The following is a 27063-nucleotide window of genomic DNA, read 5'->3' as shown; positions in this document are numbered from 1 at the left end:
TCAACTACAAGAAAAGGCAGAAACTGGATGAGATTCTGCAGCAGCATAAAATGAAATCGGTAATGTCTTGTCTTTCATTCTACAACACGTAGATTAGGGATTGGCAACATTTTGAAGGCCCCCGGGTTATTTCCCTCCAAAAAATACACATAAATAAGCATTCAGAATTGCACAAAATGAACTTTAAAACTTTTTTTTATTTTTATCTCCACTGTCAAGAGGGGGGCCACTAAAATGTTTTGCTCATAGTGTGTGTTGGGGGGGGGGGGGTTACGCAGACCAGCAAGCCCCCACCCCGATCAGAGTTGCTCATCCCTGAGTTAAATGATCAACTTGAAAGAGAACCTATAGTCTGAGCTAAGTAATGCACCAACCAAGCAGGCCATTTCTCAAAGTCCCAGACAGCAGTAGGCACATTTACCTCGTGGTTATCAGTGTGTTGCTCCCAGCCTGCTGTATTTAGTGTGTGTTGGTTTTCACCCAGGAGAGGGAGCGTAAGGCGCGGCGTAAAGGCAAAGCCCTACAAAGTGAAGAGGCCAGCGCTCCGTCTGCTGCCGAGGAAGAGGAGATGGAGGGTTCCGGAGCCAGCGGCAACGAGGAGGAAGCTCCCGAGGATGGAGAAGGTAGGAACAACACACACACACACTACAATTATCAACGTCATAGAGGACAGGGACCCCCTTGTCAGTATACCAACAGTCTTAAAGCACTGTCACAATACTCCAACTCACAATCACTCACTGATCAGAAAGCAGCCATGTACACTTTAAGACTAGTTTATGAAACCATTTTCAATCCATTTGAAGGTTATATCTTTATGGTGATATCATGTGATGGCAGTGTTTCTTCATTTAGGATGCCGAAGGGAGAATGAATGTAGTGCAACAAGGACTTTTAACAGCATCACAAGAATGTGTGTGTTGAACATGGAGTTGGATGTGAGAATAGAAAGAAAGACAGACTGACCACGTGGGCGTATGGGAATGAGAAACATATAGCTAAGACATTAGATCAATTATTTAAGTAGTTGTTTGCTCTGTAGCAAACATTTACAGAAGCGGTCTGCCTAGCAAAATTTGATTTTTTTTGTGTAAATTCTATAATTTTCTGTTGGACCCTGGCTGATTGCTCATATTTCTGGTCAACTCATTTAAATACCGGGTTGATAAAGGACCATCGACTCACTTTAGACCGAATTCACAAGACTGTTATGCCTCGTCATTCTAGTAACCATGGAGAACATTATCGGACCCTGGGAATAATGTACAGGAGTTGTTTGTTGATACACAATCACCAATAGTCTGTTACCATAATAGAGCTGGGAAGCCCCAGGGGATTTCCTTCATCACAATTGGGTTTTGTGTTCTCTCTCATTGTACAGTGAAACCTGATTAGGTGTAAAAGTGGCACTTTATAAATCTGGTTTCAGAGAAAGAAGGGGCACAAGAGAGGGGGGAGAGGGATCAGAGTGAAAGAGGACAAGAGGATATAACAGGATTTACTATAGGTTACTATCTAGCCAGACAGCCCATATAATATATGCGGTCTTCCCTTTGTCTCTCACGTGCTCACTCTCTATCTCACTCTCCTCTCTCTCCTGTATCAGGTGGGGCTAACAACAGCTCAGACACAGAGAGCCTGCCCTCTCCGCGTTCCTCTGAGGACAGCAAGGTTAAAGAGGAGGGTGGCGGTAGGGCCAAGGCTGGCTCCAAACCTGGGGACAAGGAGGCCTCAGGCTCCCACATGGTCCAGGGAGGAGATGAAAAGCCCCCAGGAGATGGGGACAAGGCCATCAAGCAGGAGGTGAAGACTGAAGCAGGGGAGGGTAGCAAGGAGCTACCCAGTGAATCCACAGACGGAGACAGAAAGCCCCCCACTGCAGAGGCAGAGGAGAGCAAGAGCTCCTCCAAGAGCTCCAAGAGGGACCACGAGCCCAAGACTGGCTCCCATGCAGACAGTGACTCTAGCGCCACCTGCAGCGCTGACGAGGTGGAGGAGTCGGAGAACACCGAGAAGAACAGGTAGGGGCTTAGGTCTGGATGGGAGCTCAGGGCTAGGTAGAGGGGTTGCAGGTGGGGGCTCAGGGCTGGGTGCAGGGGGTTCCAGGTGGGGAGCAGGGCTGGGTGGAGGGGGTTGCAGGTTGAGGCTCGGGGCTCGGGGCTCAGGGCTGGTTGTAGGGTTTGTAGGTGGGGGCTCAGGGCTGGGTAGAGGGGTTGCAGGTGGGGGCTCAGGGCTGGGTGGGGTGGTTGCAGGTGGAGGCTCAGGGCTGGGTAGAGGGGTTGCAGGTGGGGGCTCAAGGCTGGGTGGGGTGGTTGCAGGTGCGGGCTGGGTGCAGGGGGTCCAGATGGGGGAGCAGGGCTGGGTGGAGGGGGTTGCAGGTTGAGGCTCGGGGCTCGGGGCTGGTTGTAGGGGTTGCAGGTGGGTCTTTAGGGCTGGGTGGAGGGGTTGCAGGTGGGGGCTCAGGGCTGGTTGTAGGGGTTGCAGTTGGGGGCTCAGGACTGGTTGTTGGGGTTGCAGGTGGGAGCTCAGTGCTGGGTGGAGGGGGTTCCAGGTGAGGGCGCAGGGCTGGGTGGAGGGTATGCAGGTGGGGGCTCAGGGCTGGGTGGAGGGGGTTGCAGGTGGGGGCGCAGGGCTGGGTGGAGGGGTTGCAGGTGAAGGGTTCGGGGCTGGGTGGAGTGGTTGCAGGTGAAGGGCTCGGGCTGGGTGGAGGGGTTGCAGGCCCTTAGTTGTCAGGTAATTTGTGGCAATACTCTACAACTTTCATCAACCATTAACTCCTAAGGCCTTTGTGGGTGTGTGCATATGTACTAGAGCTAGGTGATATGGACAACATTCCCTGTCCTGCTAAATAATCTGAGCTATCACGATAACGATAAATTGAACGCCAAGTTTTTAACAAAGTGCACCACAGTTACTTTTTAATGTACTGACCAAAAATATAAACGCAACATGCAACAATATCAAAGATTTCACTGAGTTGCAGTTCATATAAAGTCAATAGAAATAAATAAATAAAATCCAATTTTATTTGTCACATACATGTGTTTAGCAGATGTTATTGCGGGTGTAGCAAAATGCTGTGTTTCTAGCTCCAACAGTGCAGTAATATCTAACAATACACACATTCTAAAGTAAAGGAATGGATTTAAGAATATATACATATTTGGACGAGCAATGTCAGAGCGGCATAGACTAAGATACAGTAGATAGTATAGAGTACAGTATATACATATGAGATGAGTAATGCAAAATATGTTAACACTATTAAAGTGGCCAGTGATTTCAAGTCTATGTATATAAGAGACTGAAAAACAGCTTTGATCTCAAGGACATCAGACTGTTAAATAACCATTACTAGCACATTAGAGGCTGTGCTAGTAATGGTTATTTAACAGTCTGATGTCCTTGAGATCAAAGCTGTTTTTCAGTCTCTCAGTCCCAGCTTTGATGCACCTGTACTGACCTCGCTTTCTGGATGATAGCGGGGTGAACAGGCAGTGGCTCAGGTGGTTGTTGTCCTTGATGATCTTTTTGGCCTTCCTGTGACATCGGGTGCTGTAGGTGTTCTGGAGGGCAGGTACCTTGCCCGCAGTGATGCGTTGGGCAGACCGCACCACCCTCTGGAGAGCCCTACGGTTGTGGGCGGTGCAGTTGCCGTACCAGGCGGTGGCACAGCCCGACAGGATGCTCTCGATGGTGCATCTGTAAAAGTTTGAGGGTTTTAGGTGCCAAAGCCAAATTTCTTCAGCCTCCTGAGGTTGACGCTGTTGTACATTCTTCACCACACTGTATATGTGGGTGGACCATATCAGTTTGTCAGTTGTATGTACGCCGAGGAACTTTAAGCTTTCCACCTTCTCCACTGCGGTTCTGTGGATAGGGGGGTGCTCCCTCTGCTTTTTACTGAAGTCCACGATCATCTCCTTTTGTTGATGTTGAGTGAGAGGTTATTTTCCTGGCACCACACTCCCAGGGCCCTCGCCTCCTCCTGTATTGTCATTGTTGATAATCAGGCTGTTGCGTCGTCTGCAATCTTGATGATTGAGTTGGAGTCATGCGTGGCCACGCAGTCATGGGTGAACAGGGAGTTCAGGAAGGGGCTGAGAACACATCCATGTGGGCCGATGTAGAGGTGTTGTTTCCTACCTTCACCACTTGCACAGGGCGGGGCTCAGAGCTTAACGATGAGCTTGGACGGTACTATGGTGTTGAATGCTGAGCTAGATTCAATTAACAGCATTCTTGCATAGGTATTCCTCTTGTCCAGATGGGATAGGGCAGTGTGCAGCACAAGGTTCACCTGTGTAATGATCATGCTATTGAATCAGCTTCTTGATATGCCACATCTGTAGATGGATTATCTTGGCAAAGGACAAATGCTCACTAACAGGGATGTGAACAAATTGTGCACAACATTTGAGAGAAGTAAGCTTTTTGTGCATATGGAGCATTTCTGGCATCTTTTATTTCAGCTCATGAAAAATGGGACCAACACTTTACATGTTGCGTTTATATTTTTGTTCAGTGTATTACCCTTAAAACCCACTACTACTGCTTTGAATGCTGTAGCTCAATTGTCCTGTTAGCAATTGCCTATTTTCACAGATCAACTTATTATAAATATCAGTAAAATGTCCTCTAAATGGCCGTTTGGGTCGGTGTTGATATTTTTCGGTTTATAGTCCAAGTTCTAAGATATTTGTGTGTGCGTGCCTGCCTGCAGACGCAATGTGTGTGTGTGTCAAAGATGTGGGCTGACAGAAGTGGGGATTCGTCCTGCAGAGTATTTGTTCAGATTTTTCCATGACAGCAGACTGCATGTATTGGCAGAGCCTAGGGGAACGTTGCCCTCTGTGCCAAAGCAAACAATGGGAGGGAGTGTGTGTGTGCGCCCCAGTTTCTCTCATTGGGTGTGTGGGTGTTCCGGAGTATCTGTGTGTGTTTTTATGTGTGTATCTGTGAGTAGGGGATGGGTGGTTGGGCTCGTGGGATGGAAAAGCAGTCAGACCCTCTGCTCTCTTTGTGTTTTCATAGTGCAAGGTTCTGCTCAGGGTCAATCCGTGTTTATGGGAAAAGTAAATAAGAGAAGCCCGGCTATGGCCATATTAAGGAATGTGTGGTACATCCATTGGCAGGCTACTGAATGAGAAAGTGTTCTAGTTACCTCCCTCATTCTTTTTCTCTCGCTCTGGCTCGATCTCTCTCCTGTGGGCTCTGGCTCGCTCTCTCTCGCGAGCGCGCCCGCTTTCTCACGTGCGCTCTCTGGCCTGCGCTTTCTCTCGCGCTCTCTCTCTCTCTCTCTCTCTCTCTCATTCTCTCTCACACTCCACTCTTTTTCTCGCTTTCTTTCACAATCTTTTGCTCTCCGTTTCTCTCTTTCTCTCCTCCCTCCTCCCCTTCGCTCTCTCTCGTTCCTTCCACCTCTTCATTCCCTCCTTGTTTATTTCTCTTTCCAGGATGACGTCCCCAAACCGGCCCAGCCTTCTAAACTATGCTCATGATGGGGTCATCTCCTCCCCCCTGCAGAAGCCCATGGACCTGAAGCAGCTCAAACAGAGGGCTGCGGCCATCCCCCCTATTGTGAGTCTTACCACTTAACCCCTCGTCTCTTTACACACTGTTGCCAGGCCCTGCAACCTGTATCTTAGTCTTCTCCATCCTTGGAGAGCATATGAGAGCCTGCCTGGTATACAGTCACTTAACTAAGGATTTATAAGTCCAGTCTGGTATACAGTCACTTAACTAAGGATTTATAAGTCCAGTCTGGTATACAGTCACTTAACTAAGGATTTATAAGTCCAGTCTGGTATACAGTCACTTAACTAAGGATTTATAAGTCCAGTCTGGTATACAGTCACTTAACTAAGGATTTATAAGTCCAGTCTGGTATACAGTCACTTAACTAAGGATTTATAAGTCCAGCCTGGTATACAGTCACTTAACTAAGGATTTATAAGTCCAGTCTGGTATACAGTCACTTAACTAAGGATTTATAAGTCCAGTCTGGTATACAGTCACTTAACTAAGGATTTATAAGTCCAGTCTGGTATACAGCCACTTAACTAAGGATTTATAAGTCCAGTCTGGTATACAGTCACATGTACAATTGAAGTCGGAAGTTTTTCACAATTCCTGACATTTATTCCTAGTAAAAATTCCCTGTCTTAGGTCAGTTAGGATCACCACTATTTTCTGAATGAATAATACTAGAGAGAATTATTTCGGCTTTTATTTCTTTCATCACAATCCCAGTGGGTCAGAAGTTTACGTTCACTCCATTAGTATTTGGTAGCATTACCTTTAAATTGTTAAACTTGGGTCAAACGTTTTGGGTAGCCTTCCACAAGCTCCACACAATAAGTTGGGTGAATTTTGGCCCATTCCTCCTGACAGAGCGGGTGTAACTGAGTCAGGTTTGTAGGCCTCCTTGCTCACACACGCTTTTTCAGTTCTGCCCAAATGTTCTATAGGATTGAGGTCAGGGCTTTGTGATGGCCACTCCAATACCTTGACTTTGTTTTCCTTAAGCCATTTTGTCACCGCTTTGGAAGTATGCTTGGGGTCATTGTCCACTTGGAAGACCCATTTGCAACCAAGCTTTAACTTCCTGACTGATGTCTTGAGATGTTACTTCAATTTCTCCAAAGAGTACGTACGACCTTTGTCCCCATGTGCAGTTGCAAACCGTAGTCTGGCTTTTTTTATGGCGGTTTTGGAGCACTGGCTTCCTCCTTGCTGAGAGGCCTTTCAGGTTATGTCGATATAGGACTTGTTTTACTGTAGATATAGATACTTTTGTACCTGTTTCCTCCAGCATCTTCACAAGGTCCTTTGCTGACTTCAACTGTAAGTCCAGCCTGGTAAACAGTCACATATAAATCCTTAGATAAGTCCAGCCTGGTAAACAGTCACACATAAATCCTTAGATAAGTCCAGCCTGGTAAACAGTCACATATAAATCCTTAGATAAGTCCAGCCTGGTAAACAGTCACACATACATCCTTAGATAAGTCCAGCCTGGTAAACAGTCACATATAAATCCTTAGATAAGTCCAGCCTGGTAAACAGTCACATATAAATCCTTAGATAAGTCCAGCCTGCTAAACAGTCACATATAAATCCTTAGATAAGTCCAGCCTGGTAAACAGTCACATATAAATCCTTAGATAAGTCCAGCCTGGTAAACAGTCACATATAAATCCTTAGATAAGTCCAGCCTGGTAAACAGTCACATATAAATCCTTAGATAAGTCCAGCCTGGTAAACAGTCACATATACATCCTTAGATAAGTCCAGCCTGGTAAACAGTCACATATACATCCTTAGATAAGTCCAGCCTGGTAAACAGTCACATATAAATCCTTAGATAAGTCCAGCCTGGTATACAGTCACATATACATCCTTAGATAAGTCCAGCCTGGTAAACAGTCACATATACATCCTTAGATAAGTCCAGCCTGGTATACAGTCACATATACATCCTTAGATAAGTCCAGCCTGGTCATTCTACCCCTGTCAGTAGTATTAAGGCCAGCCCTCCTGTAATGACAATACTGCTGCTTCCACAGATAACAACATGGTGGGTAAAATGATAAAGACATATTTGTATTAGATAAGCAGGCCATCTGGAGCAGATGGGATAGATTGACCCAGAGGAGGTACAAGATGCCAGACATTAAGGAAAACAATAAGAGGAATAGGGTCACTGGATGTGTGTAAGGTTAGTGTTTGTATGTGTATCAGCTACTCACGGTGCCTCTCTCTACTGTTTATGCAGATGCCTCAGATCCCGGAGGGTGGCCCGCGGGGTGGGGTTGGTAAGGCCGTGCTGCCCCCCCATGCCCTGGCTCTCTACCAGCAGCAGATCACCATGGCCCACGGAGAGTCCTCCCAGGAGGCCAAGCAGCAGCAGCATGCAGGTCAGCCCAGCAAACAGCACCCTTACCCAGCGCAGGGTGACAGAGACCCCCACAACATCAGCAGCCCCCGTGTCCGCCCACGCAGCCCCTCCACCAGCGACAAGGACGGTACGAACACCAGCTCTCCTTCTCTCGCTCTCTCTCGGTCTCTCTCGTTCTCTCTCTCTCGCTCTCTCTTTTCAGCTCCTCTCATCCTTCTGCTCAGTCTAAACCCAACTCCCTTGGTTCTAGATTATTAGGCTATGTGCTGATTTGAGGGGGATTATGTCAGTTCTACACTGTTTGGTGTTGTGCTGGTATTGATCTTTGGTATCCCCGTGCAGTGGGATTTGTGTCGGGTTGTTGAGTTTAGTCTTGGATATCCTTTGAGAGTTGTGCTCCATGTTAATTGCTAGACCTGTCTAGACCTAGTCTTATTTAGAAGATGTTGACACAGGATGAACTGCAGAGTTTCCATCTGGGGCCCTTAAAGAAGCCGAGGTAACCCGGGACCAAGGCCTATGTAACTACAGAGGATCTCCTATTGTTATGAGCCCTGGAGAAAACACAGCCCAGTGGCAAGGGGGGGCGGTGTTCTGTGTGAGTCGCAATACAGTAAACTGAGGAGGTAGCCTGTGTGTGTAGGGATTCGAGTCACATGGACATGTGTGAGTGTATGTATGAGTGTGATGATGTGAGTACCGGGTATGTGATCAGCTGCAGTATGTCTGTGTCCCTGCAGAGCTGGAAGGCAACGAGAGGTGGCTGCAGACTCTACTTCACGGATTACGTAGGTTCACACCCCGCCCTGCTCTATCCCTAACTCATACCCCTTCGGCCAACACACGCCTAGCTAAATTCACTTCCTTAGCGGGGTTTGACTCTGTGTGTGTACACTAAACACTAGCAATGGGTTTGGCAGTGTGTTTGTACTCTAAACACAAGGGATGGCTGTGTGGAGCAGCGTTGCTGTGTGGCTGGCTGCGCTCCTTGCTATGATGATGATAAGGAGGAGCATAACAAGCTAGTGCTGGCCAAGGGATGACTCTCGGCTTCCAGACAGTGTTGGTAAGGGCCAGTATTGGCTAGTTGCTGAGTGTGTGTTTGTGTGTCCCGTCTTACAGATAAGTCCCGGGCCTTCTCTCCTCACGGAGACCCTAAGAAGCAGGCGGTGGGGCCAGAGGACCTGAGGGCCACTACTCTGGGCCGGCCTGTCATGTCCCCCTACCCAATGTCCCCTCGAGACATGGCCAAGCTCAGCCACGATCAACACCTGCTCCACTATAACTCATGTGAGTCCCACTACAAGCCCTCTCTAACCACAAGGGCTCCCATACCGTACTTTGTTGGGAAATGTTTGTTGAATTTGTTGTCCTCAGGGCAGCATCATCAGGCCCTCATCCCCTGTAGTTCAGGTGCCAGCTCCCATTTCACTGTTATGTCCCCTAGCTTTGCGCTCTCCTTAGCCAATCTCCTTATACTTATTATTTCCTATCAAATCCTGCCCTGTCTATATTTGTATCCATATAAGAGAATCTGTCTGTGATCTCAGCTTTCCAGCAGGTTGGCCACTCTGGACCCCCTGGTCTGCAGCAGGATGGCATCAGGTTGGCAGCGGTGCGCCCCCTCCACATGCCAGAGCCACCCCCTCTCATCTCCTCCAACAAGCCAGGGGGGTCTATCACACAGGTACAGTACACTAACGTTTCTCCAGAGAACCATAGCACCCATTTAGATTGGGGGAAGTGAATGTGGTGTTGCCATGCACTATGCTCACTGTTGTTGCTGTGTGGTTGACAGGGAACCCCAGTGCAGCTTCATAGCCCGGCTCACGGGATGGACCATGGGAAGATGCCCCCTGCACAGATGGGTTTGTCCTGGATGGATCAGAGGAAAGTGGGTGAGTCCAAGTGTCTGGAGTGGGTGCAGCATTCCCAGCCTTGGTTTGCTGGTGAGTTGCCCTCTTCTTGTCCTAAGCTTCAATTCTCCGTTTGGGTGTCCTGGGCTTTCTGCACTGACACACTCTCCTCTCTGCTCTCATCTCACACTGTACCCCTCTGACTCGCACACACCAGGTCCCTACCCTGTGGTGAAGCAGGAGCAGCTGTCCCCGCGGTGCTCGTCCTCCCAGGCAGAGAACCTGTCCACGCAGGGGGCGCCCCACGACGCCACCACTGGACGTGGTGAGTTCACAGCTAGATACACTACACACACATCTGTCGGTACACTGTTCTCTGCTCATACTGATTCTCTGCTCTGTTATAAACAGAAACAGACCTCCATGCCAGTGTAAAGCCCTGACTTTGTTCTCCTGGATGTGTTGAATTTGCAGGGTCCATGCCAGCGGTGCAGGGGGGCAGCATCACGAAGGGCATCCCTGGGACCAGAGTTCACCAGGACTCCCCCATCTCCTACCGAGGAGGCTCCATCACCCAGGTAAGAGCAACACACCGACCACAACACTGTGCTTCTGCTAACTGAGCCGTACTTATTACCACGACTAACAGCTTTGGCCTAAAATTCTCACCGGGCTGTTTATTGTACGTCTCCAAATGAAACGAGGACAACGACACAGGCGTGTTGAGAGGTCATGAGCCCAGGCTGGAAAGTTAGGCTGGGTAAAGGCTGTGGCAACAGGCAGGCAGGAGCTCACTGCTGATCCTGCCTGGTGTGACATAACCGTGGCTCTGACTGCTCCCTGTCGCCCTAGCAACAGGTACACACTGTACCATGTCTGTTCCCTACTTGATTTATCTGTTTACTCTCTCCACTCGCTAAGCCCCGTCACTGATACGCACGGTCTTCAGCCTGATGTAATAACTCCCTCAGCCAACTGGCCTGGAAATGGGATGAGATTATATGTGCCCAGATAGATAACTGAGGGAAAGGTGAGAGTTCGTATATAATCAGAGTGGGTGGGGATGTCGCACGGCGGCTCCTTTGTTTGTCTAGCTGACTGCTAGGCAGAGTGAAAGCCTATCTGTCAATGAGGTGTGTGTGTGTGTACAGATAAGCTTTGCGGCATCGGGTGCGTAGGTCTCTCGCATCTCCCTTGATGACATTGGATGCTGAGGGGAGATAGGAAGGGTGTTTGTCAAGGCCACTCGATCCTGTGAGACGAGCCCCCCCCCAACCCTCCACTTGTGGTCTGGCTTCTGATGGCACTACCCCCCCCCACCCCTCCCTCGAATATCATTTGATGTACATTTTAGTCATTAAGCAGAGCGATGTACAATTAGTGCATTTATTTTAAGGCAGCTAGGAGGGACACCCACAACACAGTCATAGTAAGTACATTTTCCCTCAATAAAGGAGCAAAAGTCAGCGCTAGTAAGGGTGGGTAGAAAAGTGTTAGTTCATGAAAGGTGTTTTTGGAGGGGGGGGGGGCAGGCAGGCCTGTGCGCGCTCTCTCTCTCTCAGCCTCCCAGCAGGCTTACGTAAACCCCCACTAGCCATGGCGCAAATCTGACTCGCACTGAAAGTGTGCCAGAGACATGACTCAATAGCCCTGACCAAACCCGCTGCTGCCATTCTGTCACCTGGTGATGGCACTGCAGAGTGTGTGTGGGGGTTACTGTCTGGTATAGTAGTGAGCAATTAAATTTGTTTAGCGTGCGGGCTCTGTTGCAGCAGCGGTCAGGATAAAAAGCTCTGTCGTCGTTGCATCATAACGTGACATCCACGCGCATAACAACAATTGCCACACAATTCTCCGATTGGCATCAGCGAGCGATAAACGATCCGTATGATCTTAATCATCGTCACAATAAACAAAGAACATTCAGGACAAATATGCATCTTACAACAACGAGCAATGAAAGAGTTAAACTGACATCTGCTGTATCTTGTGGGGTGATTGGCTGTTGTGTTCCTCTGCGTTTGTCCCGCCCCCCACAGGGCACCCCGGCTGACGTTCTGTACAAGGGGACCATAACCCGTCTGATCACGGAAGACAATCCCAGCAGGGCAGAGAGGGAGCGGGACGAGGCCCTGTCCAAAGGACATGTGGTCTATGAGGGCATCAGCGGACACATCCTCACCTATGACCGTCAGTTCTCTAACCTAGAAACACCGTGCTACTACACTTACACTACCGTTAAAAAGTTTGGGGTCACTTAATGTCCTTGTTTTTGAAAGAAAAGCACATGTTTTGTCCATTTTAATAACATCAAATTGATCAGAAATACAGTGTAGACAATGTTAATGTTGTAAATGACTATTGTAGCTGGATTTTTTTTTTAATGGTATATCTACATAGGAGTACAGAGGCCCATTATCAGCAACCATCACTCCTGTGTTCCAATGGCACGTTATCTTAGCTAATCCATGTTGATCATTGTAAAAGGCTAATTGATCATTAGAAAACCCTTTTGCAATTGTTAGCACAACTGAAATTGGTTGTTTCTTATTAAAGAAGCAATAAAACGGTCCTTGAGCAAGAGGACAAGTTCATTAGAGTGTCTAGTTTGGTGTTTTGCAGGTACTATTTTATGAAGCTGCCAGTTCAGGACTTGTGAGGTGTCTGTTTCTCAAACTAGACACACTAATGTACTTGTCTTCTTGCTCAGTTGTGCACCGGGGCCTCCCACTCCTCTCTCTATTCTGGTTAGAGACAGTTTGCGCTGTCTGTGAAGGGAGTAGTACACAGCATTGTACGAGATCTTAAGTTTCTTGCCAATTTCTCGCATGGAATAGCCTTCATTTCTCAGAACAAGAATAGATTGACGAGTTTCAGAAGAAAGATCTTTGTTTCTGGCCATTTTGAGCCTGTAATCGAACCCACAAATGCTGATGCTCCAAATACTTTATTGCTTCTTTAATCATTACAACAGTTTTCACCTGTGGTTTTCTAATGATCAATTAGCCTTTTAAAATGATCAACTTGGATTAGCTAACACAACGTGCCATTGGAACACAGGAGTGATGGTTGCTGATAATGGGCCTATGTAGAAATACCATAGAAAATCAGCCTTTTCCCACAACAATGGTCCATTACAACATTAACAATGTCTACACTGTATTTCTGATCAATTTGATGTTATTTTAATGGACCAAAAATGTGCTTTTCTTTCAAAAACAAGGACATTTCTAAGTGGCCCCAAACTTTTTGCTTACTGTAACAACAGGAACAGAGGAACATCGCCTTTAGTCTTGAAGAGTTAAAACCGCCTCTCAATGCCCTGTTGACTGTTTGTGGCGTGTTCTCCTCAGGCCTACCCTCTCAGAACCCTAAAGAAGACGGCCGGGGCCAGCCTGGGGAGATCTTGGGGCTGAAGCGCCCCTATGATGTCATGGAGGGAGGGATCTCCAGGGGGCTGCCCATGAGGGACTCTCTGTCTGCAGCCAACTGTGAGGGTAAGTTGAGGAGTCCGCTACCCTCTAAGAGCTCTAGCATGTACTTTACATAGACCTAGAGTCCTACAAGGATGAAAAAAATGCTACTCTTTCTTCACTCCCCCACATACTTCAGGTCTGATGGGTAGAGCCATGCCCCATGAGAGAGACAGCCCACACCCGACCCACCACATCCGTGGTTCCATTTCACAGGGTAATTATTCCATACACTGTGTTATCCTAGTCACTGCATCAGGGTTGTTGTACAATCACTGCATCGCCTAGTTGAACAATCGCTCAAGAGAAGTTAATTGTCAATAAAGTTCCAGTCTGACTTCAAATTTGTGTTCCTCCTCCTCTTCCCCCCAGGTATCCCCCGTCACCTTGAACCCCAGGATGGCTACATGAGGCGAGAGCCCAAGCAGATGAAGAGAGAGGGCTCCCCGCCCCGAGGGCCTAGCCAGATGGCTGACCCCATGAAGGGCCGAGACAGCATGGTGCCCACCGTGAAGGAAGGGGGCCGATCCATCCACCTCATTCCCAGAGAGGAGCTCCGACAGATGCCCGAAGGCATGATGATGGCCAAGGCTGGCAAAGATGGCATCATAGCACAGGTAGATGCACTGTGCCTCAGGGAAATAAAAGCAAGACAAGTCCCTGTTGGTAGAGATATTCAGTGTTTCCTTTTTTTCAGGGTGCTCCAATGAAGCAGGAGCAGGGTGGCTTAAGGAAGGGGCATGACGTTCGTTCCATCATCGCCAGCTCCCCGCGCTCCCACTACGGCATGCCCCCTCACCTGGAGATGCGGGGGCCTGAGCAGCGGGGCCGCTACGAGGAAGGTCCTAAGGGTCGTCCCAGCGCTGTGGTCAGCACGGCCAGCTCCATGGCCCGCTCCTCGCCTCTGGCCATGGGGGGCGATCAGGGTGGCAAGGCCCACCACAGCCCCGTTGGCTACGAGGAACACAAGGGTGGCATGAGGGCTCCCTACACTGGGCCTTCTCACAGAGGATCCCCGCTGTCCAGAGAATCAGGCCAGCGGCAGCATGAAGGTATGTCACAAACCGATACAGGACTGTGCACTGTCGTAGAACCTGTCTGATTGTGACGCATGGTTGAAATGAAAAGAGCTCATGTGAAGCCCACCGTGTTTGTGTTCTGAAGCATCCCTCTCTCTCCCGTCTCTCCTCTGTGGGGTCCAGGCTCCAATAAGAATCAGCCTCAGGAGCGCAAGTCCACACCCACTCCTAGGGAGATGAACTCCGGCAAGTCACCGCTGTCGGGCGTTGCCGAGCAGCAGGCCCAACAACAGGCCCAACAACAGGCATCCCTGGCGTCGTACGAGCGTCTGCTGCAGGGTCTGGGGGCTGACGTGTACCGAGGTCAGATCCCCCTGGCCTTTGACCCTGCTGCCCTGCGTCAGGGCATCCCCATCGACCCAGGTACATAGTACACGATTGGACCCTTCCTTCTCGTGTCCACTGTACAGTTCTACGTAGGAGCTCCTTCAATAACTGCTCTTTCTGTCTGTTGGAGGGGTGTGGTTGGGGGGGGAGGGTGTACGTGACTATATGGCTTTATATGGTCTCTTTGTCTTCCTCCTCATTTAGCAGCCTACTACCTGCCTCGTCACCTGGCCCCTAACCCTGGCTACCCTCACCCCTACCCCTACCTGATCCGGGGCTTCCCCGACACAGCGGCCCTGGAGAACCGCCAGACGCTGCTCAACGACTACATCACCTCCCAGCAGATGCACCAGTGGCCTGCAGCCGCCGCCATGGCTGCCCAGCGCTCAGACCTGCTGAGGGGGCTCTCACCACGGGACCAGCCCCTCCAACTGCCCTACTCTGCAGCCCCGCGCGGTGAGCCTCACTCTGGTCATGGTGCAAACACACACACACACACACACAAAAAGTAGCCTAGCTGGACCAGTGTAGTGTAGCGCAGTCTGTAGTTTTGACTAGTGTTGTTCTTTTTTCTTGTTCCCAGGGATCATCGATCTGTCTCAGGTGCCACACTTACCTGTCCTGGTCCCTCCCTCTGCAGGGTCTTCCGGCTCCCCCATGGACCGCATCACCTACATCCCTGGAGCCTTCCCTAGCCAGCCATACACGTCCTCTCCCATCTCACCAGGTACTGGACTGGACTCTACACCAGCCAGCGTTCTGTGTTTTTAAATGTGATGCTGTGTGACGGACTCATCTGTGTTTTGTTTGTGTCTCTCCTGTGCTATGTAGTTGGGCCCCAACACATGAGCAAGCAGCACAGCACACCATCCTCTGCTGACCGCGAGCGGGAGAGAGACCGGGAGAGAGACCGCGAGAGGGAGCGGGAGAGAGACCGCGAGAGGGACAGGGAACAGGAGAGAGAGAGGGAGAGGGATCGCGAGAGACAACGAGACAGAGAGCGGGAGAGAGAGCGGGACAGGGACAGAGAAAAGGGGATCTCTCACGGCAACGTGGAACACGCCCCCATCTGGAGACCAGGTGTGTAAAGATATCGACCCACTCACTGTCTGTCTGTCTGCTATTCAATTATTACACTTATGTTATTACCATGATAGTAGTACATTTACTGCACATGGTCTGTGTTGGATGTCTATGCTGTGGTTCTATGAGATGATATGAGCTCTGTGCTGTGTGTAATATATCTGTACCCTCCCTCCCTCAGGCACAGAGCACAGCTCAGGTGGTAGTGTCAGGCCGTCCTCCCACTCTGGCTATGGCCACCAGCACTCCCCGGTGTCCCCTCGCACCCAGGACAGTGTCCAGCAGAGGCCCAGCGTCCTGCACAACACTGGAGGCAAGAGTCTGCCTGTCAGCGACCACAACAACCCCTCTGTGCTAAGGTAACCTGCTTGGTGACATGCATGACATACATGGTTGGATAAATGGCAAAGTATCTCGTACTGCAGGTGCCTTCGAAATAAGATGTGCAGACTGTGGTGGAGGTTCATCTGTGGTTGGCATGTTTACTGACTGTTTTAGTGATTTTGTTTTCCTCTCACAGGTCCATGCCAGGCTCAAATCGCTACCCAGGCTACGCCTACCAACAAAGCATGGACTCTAAGGAAATGAGCCGGGATGGGGGCAAGAGTAGGGGAGGCCTTCCCAAACACACCCAAGACCAACATGGGCCCTCTATATCCTCCAGCAAATCTGACCCCAAGCTGGCCAGCCCTAACCAAGGGGGTTACCCCAGCCCCTACCCCCAGGGCTCTTCAGCCTCTCACCACTCAGGGCGACCCCCTCACCTGCTGCCCCCCCAGTCGGATAACGCTGCTGGCCGCGGAGAAAGTGGCACACCTAGTAGGGAAAAGACTCAAAACAAACCGATGTCCGTTCAGGAACAAGAGCTCCGATCACTCGGTAAGACCACCATGACTGCGGCCAACTTCATAAACGCGATTATCATGCGTCAAATTTCTTGTGAAACGGGGATGCCAGAGACGGGCTCGCTCGTGGCCAACAGCGCCAGTGATGGTAAGACGCTCTGGATCCCAGGGTCCCCTCATCACCCAGACCCTCCCCTCGTCCGTCTGTGGCCTATTGCACGCTGTGGTGGTTGGGCATTATCAAATCAGTCCAAATTATTTTTGACATTTATTTTTTTGTGTTCTTTTCTACGCTATGCTATTCTTTTGTGTAACGTAGAGAACTATAAAAAAATATATATATCCAAACGTGACCATCTAATTATTATTTAACACGTTTTGACATTGAGAAGAAGAAACGGTCTAAACTGGAGCTTACATAGACATAATATTAAGGAGCAGAAAGCAGCTTACGAGCTGGATTAATCAAATTATTCAATGACTATATATTTTTATTAAAAGACCTATGTGTTGACCATTTATTATGGTACAAATGGTACAAAGAACCCAATTGGTATTTCCTTGGAGAGAGATCCTAGATGCCCTTTAAGGTATCATTCATAGATGGCTCAGTGGTTGGAAGATTTCAGCATGACATTCATTGCTGCTTATTTTAATTTCCTTTTCATCGAGGATGTGGCTGTCGTTACCATGTGGCACCCCTCCCCCCTCATATTGCAATCTTAGTTCACCTGTAGTATTCAAGAGTTCCATATTAGAAACTACATAAAGTAGCCTTGTTATCAATCTATCAATGTCATGTTAGCAGAAGGTTTATGATGAGTATAGTAATTCTGTAAGTATTTGATTTATAGTTAGTAATGACACCTTCCTTACAGATATTCACCTCACAAAATGTTCCAGAAATAAGGTGAAAATATTCCTATCTAGATTACCTAAATGACTAAAGAGAAAGCTGAGGTTGTGTGTGTCAGTCGGTGTGAAATGTAGTAGGAAACGGTCAGGCGAGCCTGCCAGGATGCATCACGAGAATAACGCCCCACCAGCCACCAGACAGACAGACAGCCTCCCCGGGGCTCCAGACAGTGTTGATCATCCTCTGGAGGGGGGGTGGAGGTGGGGGGCAGGGAGAGGGTGTAACGGGTGGTGGAGAGACCCATAAAAAGACCCTGGGGGGGGGGGGGGGGGGGGGGTGCTGCAGCTTCTGGCCCCCAAATCTCTGCATGTCCTTATTACGCCTCACTGTAATTTATTCTGATTTTTCCACATGCAAACCGCTCAATGCGGCTTTTCCATCATTAGAAATGCAATATTGTTTTCTTGTTTTTCCATTTGTAAAGCTATGTGCCACATCAATATTTATGACATGCCTATAGGGACATTGTGTGCATGTAGAGGCCAGATGAGTGTTGTGGAATAACATGCTGTGAGAGGTGTATATAATCATACACACACACATATATATATCACACAGAGTGTACAAAACATTAAGAACACGTTCCTAGTATTGAGTTGCCATTTTATATCACCGCTAAGCTTGTCAGTGATTTATGCTTCTCTCCTTTGAGGAGAATTCAGTATATGAATAAGTCCGTAGTGTTCTGAAGTAGCTTGACACATCCAACGCCACTGGCTGACAACACTTTGAGGATTTCTGCAGCAGGAAACCTATCGTTGAGCTCTTGTGCACAGCAGATGTGTCACTTATGCAATGTTTATCGAGCACACCGTATGCTGTGCACATAACATAAACAAATATCTATATTTTCTATCATTTTACAACAAGCTCTCGTCAGTTTTCACCTTTAGAAACAGGGAATACTAATACACTGTAGTTAGTGACTTCCTGTAAGCTGCCTCTTCAAACTGACCCAGAAAACTGAATTTTCACCTTCTTTGTCCCCTCTGTGTCTACATGGTGGTGCTGCTTAATGTGTGTGTGTGTGCGCTGTGGGCACCACCCTGTGTGTATTGTCCTGTCCCCTCAGTTCAACAGAAGATGATGCCCATGGAGCAGCACGGTCTGTACCGGCCTCCCTCTGAGGAGAGGCTGTCCCCGGGCCAGCAGCCCCAGTCCCCACTGGTCAAAGGCAGCCAGAGGGTGGTCACCCTGGCCCAGCACATCAGTGTAAGCCCCCACACAACTACAGGAATATATTTTATATATCATATCACTGTTAAATTTACCGTACAGTTCTTCTTAAAGTCTGTAGGAATGAGAAGCAGGCAGGACAGAAGGAGAGATGCTGTGTCTGACCTGTATCTGTGATGTGTGTGTGTGGGGAACAGGAGGTGATTACCAAGGACTACACCCGGCAGAGCCAGCAGGCCCAGCAGCAGGTCCCTATGCAGCAGTCTTACCATAGCAACTCTGTCCTGGACCTGACCCGGCCCCCCAGCGCCCCCCAGGCCCCACCTGCCTCCCAGGAGCCCAGCCAGGGGCCTCGCTACACTCCAGAGGGAACCAGCGGGGATCGTGCCCGAGACAGGTACTGGCCCAGACTTTATACTGTATATGGTACAGCTCTGTATCTTCCTAAGGGTGTCGCATGTTAAGTACTACGTTTAATCCTATGTGGAAATGCAGATACCGAAATATTACTGACATTAAATGATATTGAATATGGTTTACATGACTGCATAATCAGCCAGACCACAGTGGCTCATTAGTGTGTGTGTGTGTGTGTTCCCAGGTCCCCTCCTCAGCCCAAGGTGTCACCTGTCAATATGTCTACAGACGGCATTGAGCCCGTGTCCCCTGCCGGAGCCATGTCTGAACCAGAGACACAAGGGGCCTCCTACCCCAACGAGCAGGGGTAAGGTTTCACCCTACCTCCCTTCTTCACACAGATAGAAATTATTCTCTAGACTACTCTTGGTAAAAATCAAAAATATTTAAAAAGGAGGGAAATAGCCGTAGTGTAGGAAGCAGTAGTACAGTAGTTCTTTGGACGCTAACTAGATGTGGTCATCTCCCCACAGCATGGGCTCTCGCTCCCCTCCCAGCACCTCCCAGCCCCCAGCCTTCTTCAGCAAGCTCACTGAGAGCACCTCGGCCATCGTCAAGTCCAAGAAACAGGAGATGATCAAGAAGATGACCGTGGTCGGCAGTGACGCCGACTTCAGTGAGTCCCACCACCACAGTGACAGCATACAGCATTGGTACTGTAGATACTGTAGTCATAGACAGAGAGACTATGCTCTAAATATACTGTTTCCACATCCAGATCCTGGTCAGCCAGGAACAGAGATTTTCAACATGCCTGCCTCTACCACTGCAGGTAAGATACATAATTTCTAGAAATGATCGTGGGATATTAGTGGAGAGTGGTGGATTATTGTTACTCTCAACCACAATGTTGTATAATGTGCTTAGAGTAGTAGTTTTTCTGTGATTTAGGCATGGTAGACTGTTAGCTAGATGTTCTGTTTATGTGACTCTGTTGTGGTATAGATCAGCATGGTACAGCAGAGAGGTTCTCCTCCAGTTGGTATACATACGGCCACGTTCCCCTGATGAGCCCCTAGCTGACACAGCTAGGCTTTTGGCTGCGGCTCCGGGGCATGTGCATCAGCATGGCTACTCACAGGAGACTGGAGAGGGCAGGAGCTACATGCTGCATGTTATTTAGAGTCCATCACCTCTCTCTCCTGTGGCTATCCTCTGGAGGCTCATAACCTACATCATGCCCACTGACAGACTGAAAGCTGCATCAGCACAAACCAACATGTCTCTCTCCATCTCTCTCTGAGGATGTGCTGACTGGACTTTTCTTCCCCTCTCTGCTCTTCCACTCTCTTTCTCTCACTCCCTTTTCTTGCTTTCTCTTGTCCCTGTCGTCCTTTTCTCTCCCTTACTCCTCCGTTCTCATGTTGGCCCTTTTCCATTTGTCTTCTATTTTACCATATCCTCTATCCATGTTTCTCTTTCTCTCTCTCTCCCACTACTCAATGCCCTCTCTAACTTCCCCCTGCCACTTCCTGCCTCTCAGGACCTGTGAGTATACGCAGCCACCCGGCTCCCGAGGTGTCCGGTAACACCATAGGGCTGGAGGCCATTATCAGAAAGGCCCTGATGGGAAAGTATGATGAACAGGCCGAGGAGCGCCCTCCCTCCTCCACTGCTATTAACCCCATGGTTGCCAGTGTGCCTGCCGCTATGCTCCCCGCTGATGGAAGGACGGAGGACTCTTATTCACTGCAAGGTGTGATATTACCTCGGAAATCTCCCTCTGTCATAAGCCTCCAATCCAAGTCGCAGGGCTGTTGGGTGGATTGTATGTACTGGTGTTCAGAGGGCTCAGTATTTCCATTATGAAACAGTACTGTATGTGTAAAAAATCAAGTGAATTATTCATTCTTTCAGCTTTGCTAGACTAGTTTCTCACAAGTTTAACTTCAGATGTATGGTAGATAGATGTGAATAGAACTGTCCACTAAACCACAGGGCTGCGTTGTGTTCTCTGTCTCTTTTTGTGTAGGTGGGGGGAAACCAAAGGGCAGCGGGCGTTCTAATGGGCGGAAGGCCAAATCCCCCGGGCCGGGCCTGTCAGGGGGGGAGAGACCCTCCTCTGTGTCCTCTGTCCACTCTGAGGGGGATGCCAACCGCCGCACGCCTGTCACCAACCGTGTCTGGGAGGACCGGCCCTCCTCCACAGGTACTGCTGCCCCTCTCACCTCCTATCAACATCTCATCTCTCACTGCCCCTTTCACCTCTGTCAACATCTCATCTCTCACTGCCCCTCACCTCTGTCAACATCTCATCTCTCACTGCCCCTCATCTCGATCAACATCTCATCTCTCACTGCCCCTCACCTCTATCAACATCTCATCTCTCACTGCCCCTCACCTTTATCAACATCTCATCTCTCACTGCCCCTCACCTTTATCAACATCTCATCTCTCACAGCCCCTCACCTCTATCAACATCTCATCTCTCACTGCCCCTCTCACCTTCTATCAACATCTCATCTCTCCCTGCCCCTCACCTCTATCAACATCTCATCTCTCACTGCCCCTCTCACCTTCTATCAACATCTCATCTCTCACTGCCCCTCACCTCTATCAACAGCTCATCTCTCACTGCCCCTCTCACCTTCTATCAACATCTCATCTCTCCCTGCCCCTCACCTCTATCAACATCTCATCTCTCACTGCTCATATTCAACTGTATCAAAGACCGGAAACCCATCACCTTTAAACCGTGTGAACTGCATTCTGCTGCCTATGGCATCATGGCTGTACTCAAGGATTTATTGTTGCTGTTCTTCCTCTTGCAGGCGCAACACCCTTCCCGTGTAACCCCCTGACCATGCGTTTCCCAAGTGGCATGCCGGTGTCAAACCCCTCCCCCACCCCCTCTGGACAGATAGGGGCTCAGGGCCAGGGCCGGTCCTGGGAGGAGGAGCCCAAGCCCCTGCTGTGTTCTCAGTATGAGACCCTGTCTGACAGTGAGTGAGAGACCCTGCCATGGAACAGAACAGCACCCGCCAACTAACCACCTCCACTGCTGCTGCAGACACACACACACACACACACACACACACACACACACACACACACACACACACACACACACACACACACACACACACACACACACACACACACACACACACACACACACACACACACACACACACCATTCCACTCTACAGCTCCATCTCCACCCAGCAAGGGAGTACGACAGGACCTGACCTCTGGGCCTCCCATCTCACACAGCTGACTGACGATCACAAGCACCGATGGGGGTGTGCTGAAACACTGCTGCTCCGTGTGTTAGTGTTTCAGTGTATGCAGTCACTCCAGGACTACTCTAAAGGACAAATCACTTGGTTTTTTTTTTACTTCATTTTTTCCCCTCTTACTGGCCTTATTGATACGGACACATCAACTCATGCGCTTGTTTGTATACTGTTCTAGTGTCTTCTACGGTTTGTGGAAGGGACTTGGTACGGCCCCATAATCTGATGCTCATGTGTTTTCATTTGGCCTGCGGAGTGATTCACTTGCCCTGGTCAAGGATGGATGTGTCCTCTGCTCTGCTCTGTTCGGCCATGTCAGGGCTCTAAACAGGGATTCAACCTGGATCTTCAGCTTGGAGAAGCCTGCTGCCTCCTCTGACCAGCAAACCCAACCATAGTGGACATGCATCAGCACAGAAGTGTCTGTCTCTCTCTCTCTCTCTCTGTCTGTCTGTCTCTCTCGCTCTTTCGCCAGTGACCCCTTGGACAGGGTGTGAACCACACAGAGTTCTATTTGGAAAGGTCTGCTAGGGAAGTGGTCTTCCTACACTGGGTCATTTCACTGTGCGGAGGGCAGGCGGACAGGCATGTAGCCAGGCATGCCATCTATTGTACAGTACTGTGGACACTGAGTTCAGACGGCCTGTGTATTTCTACTACTGTTAGAATGCATCAGATGATGGACAGGAGGAGAAAACCAACACAGGAAAACAATGTCTTTATTTTCTTTTCTCCTTTTTAAATCCAGTCAGTCCAGTCCTGTGTTTGAAAGTGAGCTGAGACCTTTAGTACTTTTGATCGTGAATGTTTTGATGGTGTCAGTTTATCTCTTGTTTTCAATGATCTATCTTCGGGGGTTTACAGGGTATACATGCTGTCCATTGCTGATGTCGTCATACATCTGAAACGTTACTGGAGGACGGTGGTGGCATTATGGTCTCCAGACATCCAATAGAGAGAGCGGTCTGTGGGTGTGATGGACGGCACGAAGAGACGAGTGACACTTTCTGACTGTTTTTATATCAACCACATCTGTGTTTTTTGTTGAGAATGTTTTTGGATGTTAAGCACTTAGTTGTCAATTTGTTCACGACGGCATTTTTAGGAATCTGTTTCGGGCAGGCGAGAATATGGACTGGAGAAGACGAATGTAGAGTCCTACTGTGGAGGCGTCCTCCTTTAACATCTCTTTCATTTAGTCTTGCCACCAACATTCTTTAGTGCTCCCGAACTCCAGCGACAATCACAGTTCTGGTGAAACATTACCTAGTCCGCTTTGAGTGGGTGGAGACCAACCATAAAGCTGCTTTAGGGCAAATTTCCCAGCATCAGAGTTGGAATTTGCTTGCATTACAGAGGTGACAAATGAAAGCCATCAATGTTTCTATGCCTCTTGGTCCATGGCGGTGCTGGCTGTGGCTGTAGTGTGAGCCCCAGCTGGCCTGCTGGAAGCCCGTCTCTTGGAGGGAACTCCTAATGTCTCTAGGGTCTGCCTGTTGTGACAGTCTGACCTCTGATCTTTTACTGTCTAGAGGAAGAGGAGCTCTGCCTTACGCCAGGCCAGATGCACCTTCTTATCGAGACCTGATTTTGTACAGTTATAAGATATTTCTAGTGTTAAGTGCCATTTATTTTACATAATACAGTACTGAAGTTACCAAGTGACGCACAATTTTCTTTAATTTTTTTTCCCTATCATTTTTCTTCATGCCAGGGTTATACGTGTCCATGCAGGGAAATGTTGAAACCAAGAGCAGATGAAACGTCCCTCTTTTGATTTGATTTTCTTTCTAAATCTGTCACAGCCTTAGCTCTTAACCGTCACCAGAGGAGGTTTAAAAGTCCAACAGTTGGTGTTCGTTTTATCATGTGTGATTTTACATTTGTACCCATTTTTTAAAGGCCATCTCTTTGTTGTTGATGTGGTATGTGACAGTGTTCATGGCTTGTAATTGAGTGTTGAAGCAAGAGACGCACAGCTATTCTCAGTGTGACTGTTGTTGAGGGCGACTGCGGTGTGTTGTCCTGTCCGGGCCACTAGTTGAGAGCGGGTTGAGTTAGTCGTGATGGAGACTTGTTAGTCATGAACATGTGTAACAGTTGTTGGACTGCCTGTGCTCTCCCCCCCCCCCCCCCCCCCCCCCCCCCCCCTTCATCTTCACTGGATAATGTAACGCTTCTTACCCTGACTACCTCAACTGGTCATGTTTTACATCTAGTCAGTCAAGGTGGAGGTCAAATTAGACGTTTTGAACCGGGCCCAATAAAACAGTTTTGGCCTCTCTACTTGTATATCAATTTACTATTCATTAAGTTGTTGGGAGAGCAAAGTGACAGTACATTTTGACATGATAGGAAGACAGAACCATATCTACATTTTAGCTAAATAAATAGCAGAGGAAACGAGAAGAATCCGTTTGAAATGTACTGATGTGTATTTTAAGGATGGATGTTTTCCCCCTCTGGTTTCTGTTTGTTCTTTACACTGCCTGCTTTGATTACTGTCATGTCACTCTCCGTGCTAGAAGTTAGCCTTTCATTTGTAATGAAAATAATCATTCAAGACGAACGATAAAGCAATCAGTCGGATGGCCGATGCGATCCCTGTATTGTACAAGGGTGGGCGGGAGAGATGGCATTGACAAATGTTCAACCATATTGTGCATAATGATTTCTTTTTTTATTATTATAACCCACTGTATAATAGCAAGGATTGTATATAGAACTGAAAAGATGTAAATATTTATGTGGCTTGCTGCAAGGTTGGTATTTACAGAAAAACTATTCGCACTGTTTAATTCTACATGCCCACCAGCAAGCTTTGTGGAGAGCAGTGTAACAATGAAAATTTAAAAAACACTGCCTTAATGTTTAAATAAAAAGCTTATTGCCATTGAAACTTATGCTGTCGTTGTGTGTACTTTGACTGTCATTTATTACAGTGTTAAATGTATATCCCATTGAATAGCCTATTTAATAGAAGTAGACTCGGCGATATAACGTAGATGCAGAAAGTAAACTGCGTAGTTAGTTGTTGCAGAAATTGACCCAGTGTGTTGAAGCGCGACACTCCTCCGCTGTTTTAGTGCCCTGTCTACCACGTGAAGTGAACCCTTGCACATGCGTAGGGTGTGTGAGAGCAAAGTCTTCCATCTCGCTCATCTCAATGATCTGCGGTGCTGCTCATGGCAAAGTGATTTTGCTGAGTCTACCTTTTAAAACGAAAGTAAAAGCATTAGACTATAGATGACGCAGACGGCTATCTTAGGGGAAACAGGAACTATGATCACAGTAACCTCGTTCCCAGGCTCAATTGCTACTGCATGGCAGCCGGCCAGTTTACCGATCACTATACCTGTACACAGACGATCTGTAAATAGCACACCCAACTATCTCAGCCCCATATTGTTATTTCACTTTTTTGCTCTTTTGCACCCCAGTATCTCTACTTGCACATCATCATCTGCACATCTATCACTCCAGTGTTAATGCTAAATTATAATTATTTTGCCTCTATGGCCTATTTATTTCCTTTACCTCCCTAATCTTCTACATTTGCACACACTGTACATAGATTTCTCTATTGACTATGTTTGTGTAAGTCTGTTGTATTTGTCTCACTGCTTTGCTTTGTCTTGGCCAGGTCGCAGTTGTAAATGAGAACTTGTTCTCAGCTGGCCTACCTGGTGAAATAAAATCAAATATTATGATCACAGTAAATACACTGAGTATACCAAGCATATACCATATACCAAACATTAGGAACACCTTGTTTTCGTACTCCGTGCAGTGGAAACCAGCTACCACAAGTGGGTGCTAAACTCTTATTGGATGTGGGTGTTGTGACGAGGAGCTGCCTGCATAGTTTTGCCACACACCACTTCTCAGACACACTGAGTAACATTAAACACAGGAAAAGGAATGTCACATTGCCAATCAAATGATTGGTTAATGAGGGGGTTAAATGCAGTGATCTGAGGACATAAGGTCATCTATCCTTCACTAACTGTCCAGACCTTGTGATTCCTTTATTCTCCCCTAACCCTACCACCCCTCCCCTAATTGGAGTACACTAATGGACAAAAATACTTCCAGCTTATACATAATACATACATTTCACTGACAGTATATTTTCCATTGGTTTTCTTTTGTTTGTTTTTAGTCCCAGCCTTCTGGTACCCTCAACCCCTCCCATATATCTCTAAACACCATCCAGTCCCATCCTTCAGCTACCCTCAACCCCTCCCATATATCTCTAAACACCATCCAGTCCCATCCTTCAGCTACCCTCAACCCCTCCCATATATCTCTAAACACCATCCAGTCCCATCCTTCAGCTACCCTCAACCCCTCCCATATATGTCTAAACACCATCCAGTCCCATCCTTCAGCTACCCTCAACCCCTCCCACATATCTCTAAATACCATCCAGTCCCATCCTTCAGCTACCCTCAACCCCTCCCATATATCTCTAAACGCCATCCAGTCCCATCCTTCAGCTACCCTCAACCCCTCCCATATATCTCTAAACGCCATCCAGTCCCATCCTTCAGCTACCCTCAACCCCTCCCATATATCTCTAAACACCATCCAGTCCCATCCTTCAGCTACCCTCAACCCCTCCCATATATGTCTAAACACCATCCAGTCCCATCCTTCAGCTACCCTCAACCCCTCCCACATATCTCTAAATACCATCCAGTCCCATCCTTCAGCTACCCTCAACCCCTCCCATATATCTCTAAACGCCATCCA

The 27063-nt window shown here is 48.3% G+C and overlaps 1 protein-coding gene across 1 annotated transcript in view; it reads left to right on the top strand.

Moving 5' to 3' along the window:
* LOC124036232 (nuclear receptor corepressor 2-like) overlaps positions 1–25211 on the top strand; it is a 132975-nt gene extending 107764 nt beyond the window's left edge. The window contains 30 exon segments of the mRNA XM_046350522.1: positions 1–59; positions 485–623; positions 1607–2021; positions 5457–5580; positions 7778–8027; positions 8641–8688; positions 9023–9190; positions 9451–9587; positions 9699–9798; positions 9974–10081; positions 10231–10334; positions 11796–11946; positions 13110–13253; positions 13369–13446; positions 13602–13846; positions 13927–14281; positions 14432–14671; positions 14843–15091; positions 15276–15362; positions 15467–15715; positions 15900–16077; positions 16239–16597; positions 18540–18691; positions 18853–19052; positions 19257–19379; positions 19546–19688; positions 19791–19844; positions 20556–20768; positions 21045–21221; positions 21844–25211. The exon segment at positions 1–59 is cut by the window's left edge and continues 84 nt beyond it. Coding sequence (XP_046206478.1) covers positions 1–59; positions 485–623; positions 1607–2021; positions 5457–5580; positions 7778–8027; positions 8641–8688; positions 9023–9190; positions 9451–9587; positions 9699–9798; positions 9974–10081; positions 10231–10334; positions 11796–11946; positions 13110–13253; positions 13369–13446; positions 13602–13846; positions 13927–14281; positions 14432–14671; positions 14843–15091; positions 15276–15362; positions 15467–15715; positions 15900–16077; positions 16239–16597; positions 18540–18691; positions 18853–19052; positions 19257–19379; positions 19546–19688; positions 19791–19844; positions 20556–20768; positions 21045–21221; positions 21844–22022 — 5228 coding nt within the window. The 3' untranslated portion in view covers positions 22023–25211.
* Positions 25212–27063: the final 1852 nt, after the last annotated feature.

This window comes from Oncorhynchus gorbuscha, linkage group LG05 (genome assembly GCF_021184085.1).
Source record: "Oncorhynchus gorbuscha isolate QuinsamMale2020 ecotype Even-year linkage group LG05, OgorEven_v1.0, whole genome shotgun sequence".
NCBI lineage: Eukaryota > Metazoa > Chordata > Actinopteri > Salmoniformes > Salmonidae > Oncorhynchus > Oncorhynchus gorbuscha.
This window is presented reverse-complemented; position numbering and strand designations above follow the sequence as displayed.